The sequence below is a fragment of the Anthonomus grandis genome, chromosome 18 (assembly GCF_022605725.1).
Source record: "Anthonomus grandis grandis chromosome 18, icAntGran1.3, whole genome shotgun sequence".
NCBI classification, from domain to species: domain Eukaryota; kingdom Metazoa; phylum Arthropoda; class Insecta; order Coleoptera; family Curculionidae; genus Anthonomus; species Anthonomus grandis.
In genome coordinates, this window is record NC_065563.1 from 6,299,547 (window position 1) to 6,317,248 (window position 17,702).

General features: G+C 35.7%; 1 protein-coding gene across 1 annotated transcript in view; it reads left to right on the forward strand.

Moving 5' to 3' along the window:
• The window catches only part of LOC126746907 (aldo-keto reductase family 1 member B1-like), a 35,481-nt gene extending 20,534 nt beyond the window's left edge, over positions 1 to 14,947 (forward strand). Inside the window, exons 2-5 of the mRNA XM_050455330.1 lie at positions 6,246 to 6,375; positions 6,711 to 6,901; positions 6,952 to 7,313; positions 13,859 to 14,947. Coding sequence (XP_050311287.1) covers positions 6,246 to 6,375; positions 6,711 to 6,901; positions 6,952 to 7,313; positions 13,859 to 14,060 — 885 coding nt within the window. The 3' untranslated portion in view covers positions 14,061 to 14,947. The remainder of the gene's footprint in view (positions 1 to 6,245; positions 6,376 to 6,710; positions 6,902 to 6,951; positions 7,314 to 13,858) is intronic.
• Positions 14,948 to 17,702: the final 2,755 nt, after the last annotated feature.

Below are 17,702 nucleotides of genomic sequence, written 5' to 3' on the forward strand. Positions count from 1 at the left end.
TCTTTTAGCTGGCTAAAAAGATCCTTGTTTTGGACACCTACTTTAAAGCTGGAGTTCACACTGTCTTCATTTTGCGTGAAGGGAAAACATCGAATAAAAGCATTAGTGTGGAGCTTATCTTTAACTTTACTGTATAGTTAGGAGAAATATTAGAGACGATTAGGTAATGCCATTCTTCCCTAGTTATGGTTTTCTGAGGTGAAACCGTTATTCTTTTTGTAGGGGGCGAACTTCTGGTTCCTGATCGGTCTGTATAGAAATGGAAATGGATCTTTTTGCTATTGTTGGAATGTATTTAGGGATTTCTTTTTCCTTAACTGTCAACTTTTCCATTTTAAGGGCCATTTGATTAATACTCTTTCGTAAATCTTCCATTTCCTTGGCAAGTTCTTGTTTGGGGGAATCATGAATCTGGATCTTGACGGATTCGTCGTGATTTCCCAAAAGAAGTGAAGACAGGTTAAAGAGCTCTTGTTTCATATCCCTGATTGAGTGAAACATTGACTCTTGACCATTTTCAGATCTACTATTGGCAAGCAAGTTGTGAATGTCATCCAGTTTCTCGAACAAAACCTTCCATTTGGGATCATTTTGACTCAAGATGTCATGTAGTTCTGTAATGACAGGGTAGAGATCCGTATTATTTTTGAGACATGAACCTAAAGCATCAACAATGTCTAAAGGAATCTGCGCTTTTTGTAACTGTGAAACCTTGTCATGAAGGTATTTTAAAGTAGGAGAGTCACAAACATTGCAGAAGAATCTAATGTTATGCTACTTTTGATTATACAGTACCTTTGTTGTGGCCTTATCCAAACCAGTACAGGACATGCAAAAATTTCGGCGACATTCCCCGCTACAGCGAAGCTTATATTTTTCTTTCTCCAAGATGGTCTTTTGACAGGAATCATACTTAAATTCAGCCATAATTTCTTAAGATTGATTTCAAAAAGTGTCCAAATATTTAAATAAAAAAAATATTGTTCCGTGAACGAAAATTATTTGTAAAGCAGGAGACCGGAACTGTTCATTATCATATCAACTGTTCATTATCAAATCACACGCACTGCGAAAACTTGATGTTGTAGAGTTAAAGTTCAATAAATTGTGATTTTAAGGTCAAGTTTAGGTTAACAGGTACTAATTTAATCGGAAATCAAAACTAATGTTTATACAGGAAGCAAATCAAAACTATTTATACCGAAAGCACACGTACAGCAAAACTTCGCGTCGCGTCTGGTAAGGTCAAAAACAGAAAGACAAATCAAAACAAATCAAAGTCAAAACAAAACTTATCAACCATCAGAGCCGACGAGCGAAGACAACCGTCTCGTACGACTACCAATGATCGAATGAATAACCAAGAACGTAGAAACGTTCCGTTCAGGTTTAATCCAAATCGAGCTGCATTTAGTTACGATGCAGCAATCGATTATAGTTCGCAGCAAATCGTTGTTATTGGACAAATGAACGTTGTGTGTCCACATTGCAAGTTAATGAACTTTAAAAATGAAGCATTTGGATTGTGTTGTGCAAGTGGTCAAGTCAAATTGACACCATTGGTACCGCCTCCAGACCCACTATATTCATTAGTTTCCGGAAAACATCCAGATTCAAGACATTTTTTAAATAATATCCAGCAATATGATAATTGCTTTCAAATGACGTTATTTGGAGCAACAAAAATTTGTAGAGATAATTTTATGCCTACTTTTAAGGTAAGTAGCTTTCAGTAATATGATACGGAAAGTATATTGGTACCTATAAACAAGCCACCAGAATTAAGAGTGTTACAGAAGTTGCTTTTGCCAGTATTTACTTTGCCAGTATACAGACAATACCTACATTAAATATATTTCCTTTTGCAGATTCAAGGCCAAATATATCATAGAACAGGATCTTTATTGCCAACGCCATATAGTGACTACCAATTTTTGCAAATTTATATTATAGGTAATTCAACACAACAAGTTAATCAGCGTTGTGCATACAACAATTCGGTGAAAAGACCATTAGTGGAAAAACTACAAAGATTTTTTCATCAACACAATGAATTGGTTGCATTATTCAAGACCGCTTTAGACCGCATGCCATCTGATGACCACAAAATTGTTATCAGAGCTGATTAGAAGCCTGCGGGAGAACATGCAAGACGTTTTAATGCGCCAACAATTGATAAAGTCGCTATTGTCATCGTAGGTGAAAATTTAGAAGAACGAGATATTATTTTAAATCGGCGGAACGATCAACTGCAGCGTGTGTCCGAAACACATCGATCATATGATGCGTTACAATATCCTATATTATTTTGGCAAGGTGAAGATGGGTATCATTTTACAATCAAGATGATAAATCCACTTACAGTTAAATAACCAAATATACTTCTTATTATCTAATATACTACACACACACTGAACGACACTGAACGATTGACATTCATCAGGTTGAATCAGGCAAAACTCTGTTCCGAGCAATACATTCATCTTCGGGATGCCATCAATGCTAACGGAAATGCACAGAATGTTGGCAGAAAGACTATTCTTCCAGCAACGTACATCGGAAGTCCGAGACATATGCATGAATATGCTAAGGATGCTATGACGTATGTATGTCATTATGGAACACCAGATCTGTTTATCACGTTCACATGTAATCCGCAGTGGACAGAAGTTCGACAGAAATTATTTGCTGGCCAATCACCTATTGATCGTCATGACATCACTGCAAGAATGTTCAAAAGAAAATTAAAATCACTCATGGTGATAAGGTGTTGGATGTATTCAGTAGAGTGGCAAAAACGCGGACTGCCACATGCACATATCCTCATTTGGTTGAGCGGATAAGACCTAATAAAATCGATGATGTGATATCAGCAGAAATTCCCGATAATGAGGAAGATCCACTGTTACATGAGATTGTTACAAAAAATATGATTCATGGGCCCTGTGGAATATTAAATCCAAATTCACCGTGTATGGTTGACGGAAATTATTCTAAACGCTATCCAAGAAAATTAGTACCAGAAACTATTGCTGGAAATGATGGCTATCCACTTTATCGCCGCCGTTCCACCGCTGACAATGGAAGATCAACAATTGTCAAAGTGAAACAACAGGACATTGAAGTTGATAATCGTTGGGTTGTTCCATTTTTGCCATTTTTATCCAAAACATTTAAAGCACACATAAATGTAGAATATTGCCATTCTGTAAAATCTATTAAATACATCTGCAAATATGTGAACAAAGGTAGTAACATGGCTGTGTTGGGAATTGCTGCCGAAAATGCAAGAGATGAAATCACTCAATTTCAAATGGGTCGCTATGTTAGCAGTAATGAAGCGATGTGGCGTATCTTTTCATTTGCTTTGCATGAAAGACACCCCACTGTTGTTCACTTGGCGGTACATTTAGAAAATGGGCAACGAGTGTATTTTACAGCACATAACGTATTACAACAAGCTGACAGGCCGCCATCAACAACACTGACCAGCTTCTTTGAAATGTGCCAGAATGATGACTTTGCCCGAACGCTGCTTTCCTCCGAAATGCCAAGATATTATACCTGGAATCAATCGTTAAAGAAATTTCAACGAAGAAAACAAGGTCAGCCCGTTCCAGGTTACCCACAAGTATTTTCCACCGATACACTAGGACGTCTTTACACAATTCATCCCAACCAAGACGAGTGTTTTTATTTGCGTTTACTGTTAATCAATATTCGTGGACCAACATCTGCGAACTATTAATGGTGTATTATGCGGCACATACAGAGAAGCCTGTCATCTTATGGGATTGCTAGAAAATTATACTCATTGGCACCACACTCTGGAAGATGCTGTAGTTTCATCAAATGCTAAACAAATACGAACATTGTTTTCTACAATTTTTTCTACATGCTTCATATCAACGCCAATTGATCTGTGGAACAAATATAACAATCATATGGCCGAAGATATATTGCATCAGAAGCGACTTAGGACATCGAATGCAGATTTGCAAATGAACGAAGAAATTAAAAATGAAGCATTAATTTTAATTGAGGACATGTGCTTGATGCTTACCAACAAAAGATTAATACAATTAGGAATGACGCGAATCCTAATATGACTCTGAGGCATTGACGGAAATAGTTCAACGAAACGTTCCCCTATTAAATTAACAACAAAAACATGCCTATGATACGCTGATGAGAGTAGTCAACGATGAAACTGGGGGACTGTTTTTCTTAGATGCCCTGGTGGAACTGGAAAAGGGTTTTTAATCTCATTAATTTTGGAAGCGATTCGATCGCAAAATGGAATTGCACTCGCACTTGCTTCATCAGGTATTGCAGCTACGTTGTTAGAAGGCGGTCGAACAGCTCATTCAGCACTCAAGTTGCCGTTAAACATGCAAATTATCGAAACTCCAACTTGCAACATTTCGAGGAACTGTGCGATGGCTAAAGTCTTACAACAAAGCAAATTAATCGTTTGGGATGAGTGCACAATGGCAAACAAAAAATCTCTGGAGGCATTAGACCGCACAATGCAAGATTTACGACACAACCAGAACCGGTTTGGTGGTGCGATGATTCTATTGGCAGGTGATTTTCGACAAACATTGCCGGTAATGCCACGATCAACACCAGCCGACGAACTTAATGCATGTTTGAAGTCGTCAAATTTATGGAAGTATGTCAAAACACTTAAATTAAATATAAACATGCGAGTCGAATTGCAGAACGATCAATCTTGAAAAGCTTTTTCAAAACAATTGTTTGATATTGGTAATGGCAAAATTCCAGTAGATACATCCTCGGGATACATTAACTTCCCTCCCAATTTTTGTAACTTTGTTGAATCAAAAACCGAACTTATCGAGGTGTTCCCAAATATTGTTCAAAATTATAAAAACCACGATTGGTTAAGAGAACGAGTTATATTGGCTGCGAAAAACGTTGATGTAAACGAAATAAATTTTGAAATTCAAAATAAGATTGCAGGCGATCTTATGACTTATAAATCCATTGATTCCGTTACCAACCAAGATGATGTCGTTAACTATCCAACCGAATTTTTAAATTCGCTGGAAATACCCGGACTTCCACCTCATATTCTGCAATTAAGAGTCGGATCGGTTATTATTATGTTGCGGAACATAAACCAACCACGTCTTTGCAATGGCACCCGCCTTGCGGTGAAGAAACTGATGAAAAATGTCATCGAAGCAACAATTTTGAAAGGGCAGTACAAAGGCGAAGACGTTTTAATTCCACGCATCCCCATGATTCCGAACGAAATGCCATTCGATTTTAAGCGGATGCAATTTCCTGTGCGACTTGCATTTGTAATGACGATAAATAAATCGCAAGGGCAGTCATTAAATGTTTGTGGCATAAATTTAGAAAAGCCATGTTTTTCACATGATCAATTGTATGTGGCCTGCTCCCGTGTTGGAAAACCTTCCACATTATTTATTTTTGCTCCAGGAAAAAAAACTAACAATGTTGTGTATCAAAAAGCGTTACAATAAATATTTACTAGCTTTTTGTAATATTGTTTTGATTTTTTTATTAAATTGTTAGGTATTAACTACGGCGGTACGAAGTTCGCCGGGTCAGCTAGTATATATATAATAATATCATAATATAGTAATATCTTTACAATAAAATTATCTATAGATCGCATGTACATAATATAAATGTTAGATTTAAAGATTTGATAACATCTCTTCTACATCTAACATCTATTTATGAACGGAGTTTTTCCTATAATATTTCAAAGCTTTACAACTCTATTCCCGATTGTTTCAAGATTTTGGAACCACGAATCCTTAAACATAAATTCTTTAATTATTATTTCCTGCAGAAGAGTTGAGTAAAAAAAATGTGCCTATAATAAAACTTCAAATATATTTTTTTCAAACTATTTAAATCTATCTACTTTCTATTTGCTATTTTAAAATGTATGCTCTATTGACAATTAATAATTGATAGTATATATTTAGGTATGTTTTATAAGATTTTTCTCTTGAATTAAGGTACTATGGATATTTAAGGTTAAGTAGAGCAGGGTAGATAAACACATTCACAAACACAAACCTATTTGTATAGGTTTTCTACATCTGCACTTCGCCTCTTTTCACAATAGTACAATTATGTTTAGGATATAATTATTTGTAAATCTAACTTAAATTGCGAAAATAAAGTCTTTATTATTATTAATGTTATGATTATTATTATAAACAGTAACATTACTTTAGTCACCACCGGGAGAATGCGCCAAGGCCACCAAACATGCCATTCATGTGGGATATCGTAGCATTGATGCCGCCTGGCTGTATGGAAATGAAAAGGAAGTTGGCGAAGGCGTACGAGAAGCTATTGCAGAAGGTATTTATTCTTATTTTGCTCTTCAAGGCAACTGTATGCTTCCAACAATTCTTAACAATGTTTCTTCAGATCTCCCAACTTCTCTTTCCATTCCTCTCTTCTCATCTCATCTCCACTCTTCTCATTTCCTCTTCTTGGCAATTCTGGTGCATAAATTGTGATGAACACAGAGAAGATCTTCTTCTACTCTGGAAGTTCTTTTTTTTAAATAATAAAGGTTTGTTTGATAATGATTAAAGTTCTCCAGGTATTTGAAGAAATCGAAAGATCCCAGGCCCAGAACTTTTAATGAAGAAGAAGACAAATATGAGATTATAAACAATTTGTTATTCTAGGTATAATCAAACGAGAAGATATCTTCATCACAACGAAACTCTGGAACGTTTTCCATGAAAAAGAAGACGTCGTGCCCGCCTTAAAACGTTCACTGGAAAACTTCGGATTGGACTATGTAGATCTCTACCTAATCCATTGGCCCGTAGCATGTAAAACAACTGGAAAATTTGACATTCATCTGCCATTTAAGGTAGCAGCAACAATAAATCCGGACCATTTTTCACTATTAACTATTTTTAGGACGCCATATACTACGACCATGATTTTTGCGAAACCTGGAAGGGCATGGAGGAGTGCGTCGATTTAGGATTAACAAAAAGCATTGGACTATCGAACTTCAACAGCAAACAGGTCCAGAAGATTCTGGATAGTGCTAGGATCAAGCCGGTGATGAACCAGGTCGAAGTGAATCCACTCCTGAATCAGAAGAAGCTCATAAAGTTTTGTCACGACCGCGGTATTCATATTACTGCTTACAGCCCTTTGGCTTCACCTGCTCGTCCTTGGAAGAAGCCTGACGATCCAGTATTGAAGCTGGATGATCCAAAACTGGTCAATATTGGTAACAAATATGGGAAAACTAGCTCGCAAGTGATTCTAAGGTAAAACAAAGTACCTGTATAAAGCATTCACAATGAAAGGAACAAATTAATTTCAAACTTAACAATTTTTTTCGTCTTATATTTTTGGGACACATCGGTGAGTATTGTTCTTTGCGCGTTTTTTAAAACAAAAAAATTTGGTAACAGTGTGTCTCAAGTAGACTATGACACCAACATAATTTTTTATGTGATTTTTGAAAGTAAGTAGACCTTATTATTTTCAGTTTAGAGCATTTAACAGTTTCCAATTTTTGAACCTACTTGATAACGGTTTGTTATGCATTTGTGAGTATAATTGCCGTTTATACTAAAATGCATTTATCTGAGAAGAACGAATTGAACTACACATGATGACTTTGCTATCGCTGTTCGACTATTTCTTGATAAGACTTTTCCTAACAGATGAATTAGCCGAAGAGGACCGAATGAGTGGCCACCAGGGTCACCGGATATAACCCTATTAGATTTTTTCTTATGGAGCTATTTGAAGTTTATGTGAATAGACCAAATAATGTGGATAATTTAAAGTAAAGAATTCAACGGGAAAATAGACTAATCGATCTGTAAGTGACTGAAAAAGTGCAATTGGAAGTGATTTACCAACTTCAAAAATGCATTAAAGTAAAGGGACACCAAATTGAACATCAGTTGTGATAAAAATTGTGTATAAATTTTTATTTTTTAATGCCATTTGTTTCACAAACGTCTAATTTTACGTCATATTTGACAAATTACTAACTTTAGGCATGGTATGCTATACAAAAGGTATTCAGAATATATCGTAAAATTGTCAAATATCATGAATATACAGATTTTCCATTTAAAAAAATGAATGCTAACGAAATAGTTTCGTTACACGAATCCTGTATAGAGTTATTTATTTAAAAAGACGCGCAAGTTACAATACTATTATGAAATTGTAAATACGTTAACTATTTTCCTAATTTTTGTACTATTTTTATTAGTATTCTGTAGTTAAAGTTGATTCGTAGGGTTTCTTTAGGGTTCTACTTACGTTTGGTTTATTATTTTTATCTATAGGGTTTAGTTTTTAAGTAATTCATGTTGTTCGAGAGCCACATTTTGGCCCCAATTTAGGTTATTTAGGTTATATTATTGTAAATCCCTGTAGTTCTAATTTTCTAGAATTTGTATACTTGCTTACTTTGACTGTCGGTATTCTCCTAAAATTATTGGTCTCTTTAAGCAAAAACAATGAAGATAATTCCAAATATTTTGGAACTATTCCATCGGGTTTTAAAAAGGACGCGCTTCGTGACAATTCATTTAGTTTTAATTGTTTAGTCAGTTTTTACCTTGGAAACAATTAAACGAGAGTCAAGGCGAGTTAGGTTAGTGTTTTTGACGTTGACAATAAAAGGGTGTTCTCGAATTTCGTTACAATTGGTGTCAGAAGTAAAGGATATTTGGAAGCTCATTTTAGTGGATGCCTTTAACAAGAAGTCAGGCCAAGATGGAGACCGAGAAATTGATGGAGCTGCTATTAAGGAAGTTTGACGAGCAAAAAGTAGAACAAGAAGAACGAGACCGTAAACAGAAGGAAGAACAGGAAGAACGAGACCGCAAACAAGAAGGACGAGACCATAAACAGAAGGAAGAACAAGAACAACGAGACCGCAAACAAGAAGAACGAGACCGCAAACAAGAAGAACAAGAAGAGCGAGACAAGAAACAGGAAGATTTACTTAAGATAATTAAATCTGACTTGAAGAAAGAAAATAAAGACCTGATTCGAACCATGAAAGATGACTTACTGAATTTAAAAGATAATCTTAAAAAGGAGCGGGAGGAACGAGACAGAAAACAAGAGGAACGAGTTTTGAAACTTAAAGAAGATCAGAAAAGAAGAATGGAGAAGAATCAGAAACAATTAATGACTAACTTTGAAGCAACAAAAAAAGATCCAAGAACTAGAAATGAAAGTAAAACGGACTCCTCTTTATCCCGATCCTGAAATGCAATCAATGATGAAAGAAAAGCCACCAAAATTCGACGGCAAAGAAGCATGGAGTACCTATTTGAATCAATTAGGCCGCTGCTAGGGGAAATCGCTGGGATAATGAAGAAAAGGCACTCAATCTTAAGCTAAGCCTTAGAGGAGAAGCTACAGAAATATTAAGAATGGTGCCATCTGAGGATCAGCTCAATTTCGACGTACTGGTGCGTACCTTAGAGATGAGATACGGTGAAGCCCATCTACAACAAGTGTATCAGGCTCAATTGAAATCTAGAAGACAACAACCCGAGGAAGGACTCCAACAGTTTGGGGCCAATGTTGCTCGATTAGTAAATCTGGCTTACCCTTCAGCCCCAACAGAGTTCCGAGAAAAAATTTCTATAAATTGTTTTATTGACGGAGTTCGAGATCCAGATACTAACCACGCTCTAAGGATGGCTCATCATAAAAGTATTTCAGAAGCTTTGGACCATGGACTAGAGTATGAGGCAGCTTTTTAAGCAACTAGAAGGCAGACACGAATAAGACAAATCAGAACTTCGGAAAGTGATCTCGAAGACTGCCTAAAGAAGATTGAATCATTATTAGCGAGGAAACCTAAAAGATTATTGCAATGCTGCAATTGCAATGAGGAGGGGCACCTTAAACGTCAATGCCCCAAGCCTTTAAGAGATCCAAGGAACCAAGAAAACTTCAACTTCAAGCTGGCTGGGTGCTACCAAGCCCCACGTATAAGACTAAACCGGCTGCCACATCCTGGAGAGAGCTTGGTAGTACCGAGAAAAATACGCGGCCGTGAATGTGAGATGGTAGTGGATACAAGATCAAGTCATACAATCGTGAAGCCGAACATCGTAACACACTGTAGGCTTTTAGCACCATCCAATTTAATTCTGGAGTCTGCAAATGGAAAAAGGATCCCGATTCTTGGATTGCATGAAGCTACAGTCACCATTGGCTTAACAACATTCCAACAGTCAGTACTAGTGGCAGAAATCATGGATGATGTCATATTACGATTAGATGTTATGAATGCTCAGCAGTTTAAAATGGATGTATATAACCGGATATTGACGACGAGAAATGAAGAGATTTTTATGCACCACCTATATGAAGATAAAGTAAATACCAGAGTCGTTAAGTTATTCAAGGATATTACTATACCAGCAAATTCAGAGGTGGTGGTTAATGCTACAACTGGAGGAAAAGAGGAAGAAACTGTTTTGATTGAGCCCATGGAAAACTGCAAACTATATGGTCAAGGAATCTACGCAGAAGAAATCTACTGTTTTGGTTCGAATGGTAAATTTAAAAGGATATGATCAACACCTGAAACAAGGAGAGAACATTGGCGTATGCTCTGAAGTAGTGGCAGTCATGAAAAATGCTGATAGAAGTCGTTATTCAAACAGACCTTTTCCTGTATGTTTACAAAACCTATTTGAAGAATCTTCTGCCAATTTAACCATGGACCAGTGTAGTAAATTGCGACGTCTTCTTGAAGAAAATCAAGATGTGCTTTCCTTGCACGATAAAGACCTGGGAAGAACTGATTTGGTGTAGCATCGAATTAACACTGGAGACAACGTTCCGATTAAATAAGCACCTCGAAGAATTCCGATAGCTAAACAAGGAGAAGTTTCCTCAATGCTTCAAGAAATGAGGACACAAGGAGTGATAGAACCTTCCCAGAGTCCTTGGACATCTCCAGTTGTGCTAGTGAAGAAAAAGGATGGATCCGCTAGATTTTGTGTAAACTATCGGTGACTGAATGACATTACCAAGAAAGACAGTTATCCCCTACCAAGAATTGACGACAATCTGGACACGCTATCAGGTTCACAATGGTTCTTAACACTCGATCTGAAGAGTGGATACTGGCAGGTAAAGATGCACCCAGAAGATAAGGAAAAGACCGCATTCTTGACTGGAACAGGACTTTGGCAGTTTACAGTAATGCCCTTTGGACTCTGCAATGCTCCAGCTACCTTTGATAGACTTATGGAAACAGTTTTAGGTGCAATGACTTGGGAATCATGTTTAGTTTATCTGGATAACGTCACCATACTGGGAAAAACATTTGAAGATCATTTGAAGAATATTCAAAAGGTATTTGTTAAACTCCGAGAGGCCAACCTGAAGCTAAGTCCTAAAAAATGTTGCTTATTTCAAAAAGAAGTTCGATACCTTGGCCATGTAATATCAGAAAAAGGTGTCAAGACTGATTCAGTTAAAGTAGAAGCAATCGAAAATTGGCCACGACCCACTGACAAACACCAATTAAGAAGCTTTCTGGGGCTTTGTACCTATTACAGAAGATTTGTAAGAAATTTCGCTAATCTTGCAAAGCCTTTACGGAAGTTAAAAGCTCACGGAGGACAAAATGATATTTAGTTGGTCAACAGACTGTGAAGAAGCATTTCAACAGTTAAAAAGAGCACTATGCACATCTCCATTTTTAACATATCCGATTCCTGGATAAACTTTTATTTTTGATACCGGTGCAAGTAATGCTAGAATTGGGGCCGTTCTATCACAAAAATATGGAGATGGCGAGCAAGTGATAGCTTATTTCAGTAAAACATTATCAAAACCAGAAAGAAACTATTGTGTCACCAGACGAGAGCTATTGGCAGCAGTAAAAGCTATTGAACATTGCCATAAATATTTGTATGGTCAACGATTGATCCTTAGAACTGACCATGCTTCGTTGAAATGGCTATTTTAGTTTAAAAACCCCGAAGGACAAATAGCAAGGTGGCTTCAACGATTACAAGAGTATGACTTTACAATAGAACATAGGAAAGGGGAATATCACCAAAATGCCGATGCTTTATCGAGAAGACCCTGTATTGAAACATGTCAACATTGTTTTAAAAAGGAATCAAAACAGCATCCAGAGATATTTACTTGTAATCGTATTGGCCTTCACAGTTCTAAAGAGTGGGATGTAGCTAGGTTAATCCAAGATCAGTGTGATGACCCAGTGTCCATCAAGCAAGGGCCCAAGAACCCGGACAAAAGGAAAGATGATGCAGTATCTTGTTGGTGCACCCTTTGAACGAATCGACATAGACGTAGCAGGACCCTTTCCTACTAGTAGCTCCGGAAACCGATATGCTCTTGTTGCTATGGATTACTTCAGTAAGTGGCCCGAGGTTTATCCGATTCCAAACCAAGAAGCAACGACAATAGCTGGAATGCTGTTCCAGAACTGGATTTGTCGATTTGGTGTACTCAGAGAGATACATTCAGACCAAGGAAGGAACTTTGAGTCACAAATATTCCAACAAGTATGCCAGTTGCTGGGAATCAATAAGACCCGTACAACCCCACTACACCCTCAGTCTGATGGAATGGTTGAAAGATTTAACCGCACATTTCAAACCTATTTGGGGATAGTGTTTGCTAGAAACTCTAAGCAAACCGACTGGGATACCTGTATACAACCATTCCTATTGGCATATCGTTCTTCTATCCACAAGTCAACTGAAAAAAGCCCGGAAAAAGTTGTCTACGGTGATGAACTTCGTTTACTTTTGGACATTATTACTGGAAGACCTTATAAGTCTGAAACCCTTGAGGAGTACGTCAACCATTTACAAGAGTGTTGACCATTTACAAATTGTTCACGAACAAGCGCGGGATAAACTTCATCTAGAAAGTAACAGAATGAAATCACGTTATGACATAAAGGCAAATTCTACCGGTTTTAATCCTGGGCATAAAGTCTGGTTATACAATCCACGGAGGACGAAGGGCAAGTCACCAAAGCTCCAGAAGGATTGGGAAGGTCCATTCAGTGTGGTCACCAGAATCAACGACGTGGTGTACCGTATCCAGCGACATCCTACAACGAAGATGAAAATTGTGAACATCGTCCGGTTAGCGCCCTATCATGACTCAGGTGGTCCTATGTTTGATCGGGATGATCAAACTTGAGAGGGGAGCAGTATTATGAAAATGTAAATACGTTAATTATTTTCCTAATTTTTGTACTATTTTTATTAGTATTCTGTAGTTAAAGTTGATTCGTAGGGTTTCTCTAGGGTTCTGCTTAGGTTTGGTTTATTATTTTTATCTATAGTGTTTAGTTTTTAAGTAATTCATGTTGTTCGAGAGTCCCATTTTGGCCCCAATTTAGGTTATTTAGGTTACATTATTGTAAATCCCTGTAGTTCTAATTTTGTAGAATTTGTATACTTGCTTGCTTTGACTGTCAGTATTCTCCTAAAATTATTGTCTCTTTGGGTAAAAACAATGAAGATAATTCTAAATATTTCGAAACTGTTCCATCGGGTTTTAAAAAGGACGCGCTTCGTGACAATTCATTCAGTTTTAATTGTTTAGTCAGTTTTTACCTTGGAAACAATTAAACGACAGTCAAGGCGAGTTAGGTTAGTGTTTTTGACGTTGACAATAAAAGTATGTTCCCGAATTTCGTTACAATACTAATTGGTGTGTCCCAAAAATAAAAGAAGATATAAAAACCTGAATTTTAAATAAATTTCTCTTTTTCATCGTAAATACACTGTAGAGGATTATTTTTTTGAGTGTCGTTTTATAGGTACTTAATCCAGTTGGGCACCATACCAGTACCAAAGTCCTCAAACATGGATAGGATCAAAGAAAACTTTGAAGTATTTGACTTTGAGTTATCACCAGAAGATATGGCAGTACTGGATAGTTTCAATAGGGACTTTAGAAGTGTTGCTGCAACTGAACTGGCCAAGAGCAACCAATATCCTTTTAGAGGAGTAGAATTTTAAGGAAAATTTTAATAAAAATTTGTGTTTTTTTGCTAAATTGTGCTTTCTCAAATTGTTGAATTTTGCAGGCAGTTGAAAGTAAAATAGTTTTGGCCTTTTCTAATGGCTATAATTCTTTTTTCGATTTTTTCAGGGAATTAAAAGTAATATAGTTTTTTCCTCTTTCAAGTGAATAGAATAAATTGTTGAAATATCTCTTCTATGAAAAATTAATGAGTTTTTTTAACCTTTTAGCGCAGTAAAAATAATTTCCGGGCCGTAAAATGTAAACTAGTTACATCATCTGTTAACTGCCTGGAACAAATTTTTAAGGCATGTGCTCTATGGACAAGATATTGCAGTGTTTTAGCTTTTTAAATTAGTTATAATAATTTGGCTAAGATAGTTAATGTAATTTTTTAAAACTAACTAGTTTTTTCCTATGAACTGCCCGGAATAAATTGCTAAGATAATAAAGATTATTGTTTCCAGACGGTTGGAAGTAAATTAATTCCATTTCCTTTTTTTTCACTGCATAGAAAACAATTAATGTAATTTTCAATTGGTTAAAAGTATATTAGTCTCTTCTCTATCAAGTGCCTGAAATAAATTGCAAAGATGATTATAGTAATTTCCAGGCAATTGAAACTAGTTTGTTCCTCTTTCAACTACTGGGTATAGATTTCTTAAGTGTCTTTTTTAAGAACAAAGTAATGCAGTTTATAAACCCTTGGAAGTAGTTATAATAATTCCAAGGCAGTTAAAAGAAAACTAATTCCTTTCTCTTTTTTCACTGCTTAGAATTGGCACAGGCAGGTACAGTTATTACTAGGCTGTGAAGAGTAAACTATCTTTTTGTTCTTTTAACTGCTTGCAATAGATTCGAAATATATCTTTTTAATAGATAATTATTGTACTTTTTCAACCCTTAAAAGTACCAATGACAAATTCCAGATAGTTTAAAGAAAACTAGGTATTTTCCTTTTTAGACTGCCTAGAAAAACTATGGTCATTTCCAGGCAAATAATAATAAAGAAATTTCTTTTATTATCAACACTCTGAAATAATTTCCAGTTAGTTACAACTAAACTGCTCTCTTCTTTTTTCAATTACCTGAAATAAATAGTTATAATTATAAAAAGACAGTAATAATAATTTTCAGGCAGTTTAAAAAAAGTGTCTTTTAAGTGCTTCAAATAAATTCCTAAGGCATCTTTTCTATAAACAACTAATGCAGTTTTTCAACTTTTCAAAGCAGTTATAGCAATTTCCAAGAAGTTGATAGTAAACTCGTTTCTTCCCTGTTGACTGCCTCGTATATACTGCAAAAGCAGTTATAGTAATTTGCAGATTAATTATTTTTTCAACTGCCTGAAAGGTAGCAAAGGCACTTATATCCATTAACAGGCAGTTCAAAGTAAATCATTTTCTTTTCCGCTTGATGTGTGTCGATCTCGACTTACAAGTATAGCACGTATATTTTGTTTTTACTAAAAATCTGCTTAGTTTTCAAGTAAACGCTGAAAAAATATAATTTTTTTTTTCAAAATTTTGCACCATTCGATAGTGTGAAATGTGCAAAGAAATGTTGGTGTTTCTGAAGATATTCTAAATTTAGATGAATTTCAAATCGAATGTCGGCTAAAAAGTGTCGAAGAGGATTTCTCTGTTTGATTTGAATTTTACAGAACTCAAACACGCCTAGAGTTTCTAGATTCAACAGAAATAGATTATCGCTTAGATACAGAATCATGTTTTTACAATCAAATTTCCCAAGCCAAAAAACTTATTTCTTTAGCTCAAACTGCGCTTACACAGCAAAAATTAGCATCCGATCCGCGTCATTTGGCGACGGAGGCAGCGGCAGCTGCTTCATCGTCACAAGCAGACGTTCGCGTTGTTGCCAATAGTAAGATTCCGGATTTTGCTCTTCCTTCTTTTCACGGTAATTATGAGTCGTGGTATAGCTTTAAAGACGTTTTCTCTTCGATCGTAGGTAACAAGCAGGATATTAGTGACATCGACAAATTGTTAATTTTAAAATCATGCTGTAAAGACGACGCGAAAAAATTAATCGATTCAATTGAGCTAACCTCAGATAATTATACTATCGCCTTTGAGTTATTGATGAAGCGATATGAAAATCGTAGAGCTATAATCAACACGCACGTAAATAAAATACTATTTGACCTCCCAAACGTACAAAAGGAATCATCCTTTCATCTACGAAAATTGTTGAATACATTACACCAACATTTAGCCGCGTTGGAAAAATTGAAACTTCCTGTAAAACAGTGGGATGTTCTTCTGATTCCAATCATAGTGCAAAAATTAGACGATAGTACTAAGCGAGAGTGGGAAAACAAACAGACCGAACAACTACCAACTTTAGAACAATTAAAAGAATTTTTACCCAAAAAATGTTTCACGCTAGAAGCTGTTCAAGTAACAGACACTCAAAAATCATTTTATACGCAAAATAAAAATTCGTACAATCAAAATTCTCAACATAAAGTTGCACAAAAATATTTACAAAAGGGTAGCAGACTAGTTTCTTGTCCTAATACCCAATTTCAAGATAACAATTACTCGAACGACCATAATAACTCGGCTTCTAAAATCAATCAAACAAATCAATACTCCGGCAAATTTAATTAACATTTTTCTTGTTTCATTTGTAAACAAAATCATCCTATTTTTACATGTCCAATTTTCATAAATCTTCCAATCTCAGAAAAATATGCTGAGATAAATAAAAATAAACGCTGTAGTAACTGTTTAAGGCCAGGATATTTAAAGGTAAATTGTTTATCAAGAGGATGCAAAATATGCAATCGTAAGCATAATACTTCTTTACATACTAATGAAAATCAGATCCAAAATAAAAATATGACTCGCTCAAACATATCCTCAGCAACACGCTAACTTCTCAAATAATCCTAAAGATGATAGTGGTAATCGCTCATTTTATACTTCAGGCATAACACGGAGCGATAACGCACCTTGTGTTTTTGCACAGAATTCAAATCCAAATTTTAGACAAATTCAGCATAATGAATGACGCCACGAGGTCAGAGTTTATTGGAACCGGAAATAAAAAATAATCGTGAAGTTTCAAATACAAAAGTGAACGTTGAAAACCCACACGAACTAACTGATAATAATCAAAGAATGTTTACGTACACCACTTTAAGTACAAATCAAGTACTGCTTTCGACTTCATCTGTTTGGATTCAAGATAGTCAAAATAAATGGATAAAATGTAACGCGCTATTAGACTCAGGATCGCAGTGTAATTTGATGAGTCAATCTTTATTTAATGAATTAAATTTAAAAAGCGAACGAATTGACATTCCTTTATCGGGATTTTAATTAACCAAATAGAAACTAAAATTACTAGTAGAACAAAAACAACAATTAAGTCACGATTTAATAGCTTTGAAATGGATGTACAATTCTTAGTCTTGCCGCAAATAACTGAAAAATTACCGATATTTAAATTTGAAAAATCGGAAATACAATACCCGCGACATCTTGATTTAGCTGATGAGCAATTCAATACACCAAAACAAATAGACTTGTTATTAGGAGCAGGTATTTATTTTGATTTGCTACAAGAGGGTATTATAAGATTAGGTAAAAACATGCCAATTTTAAAAGAAA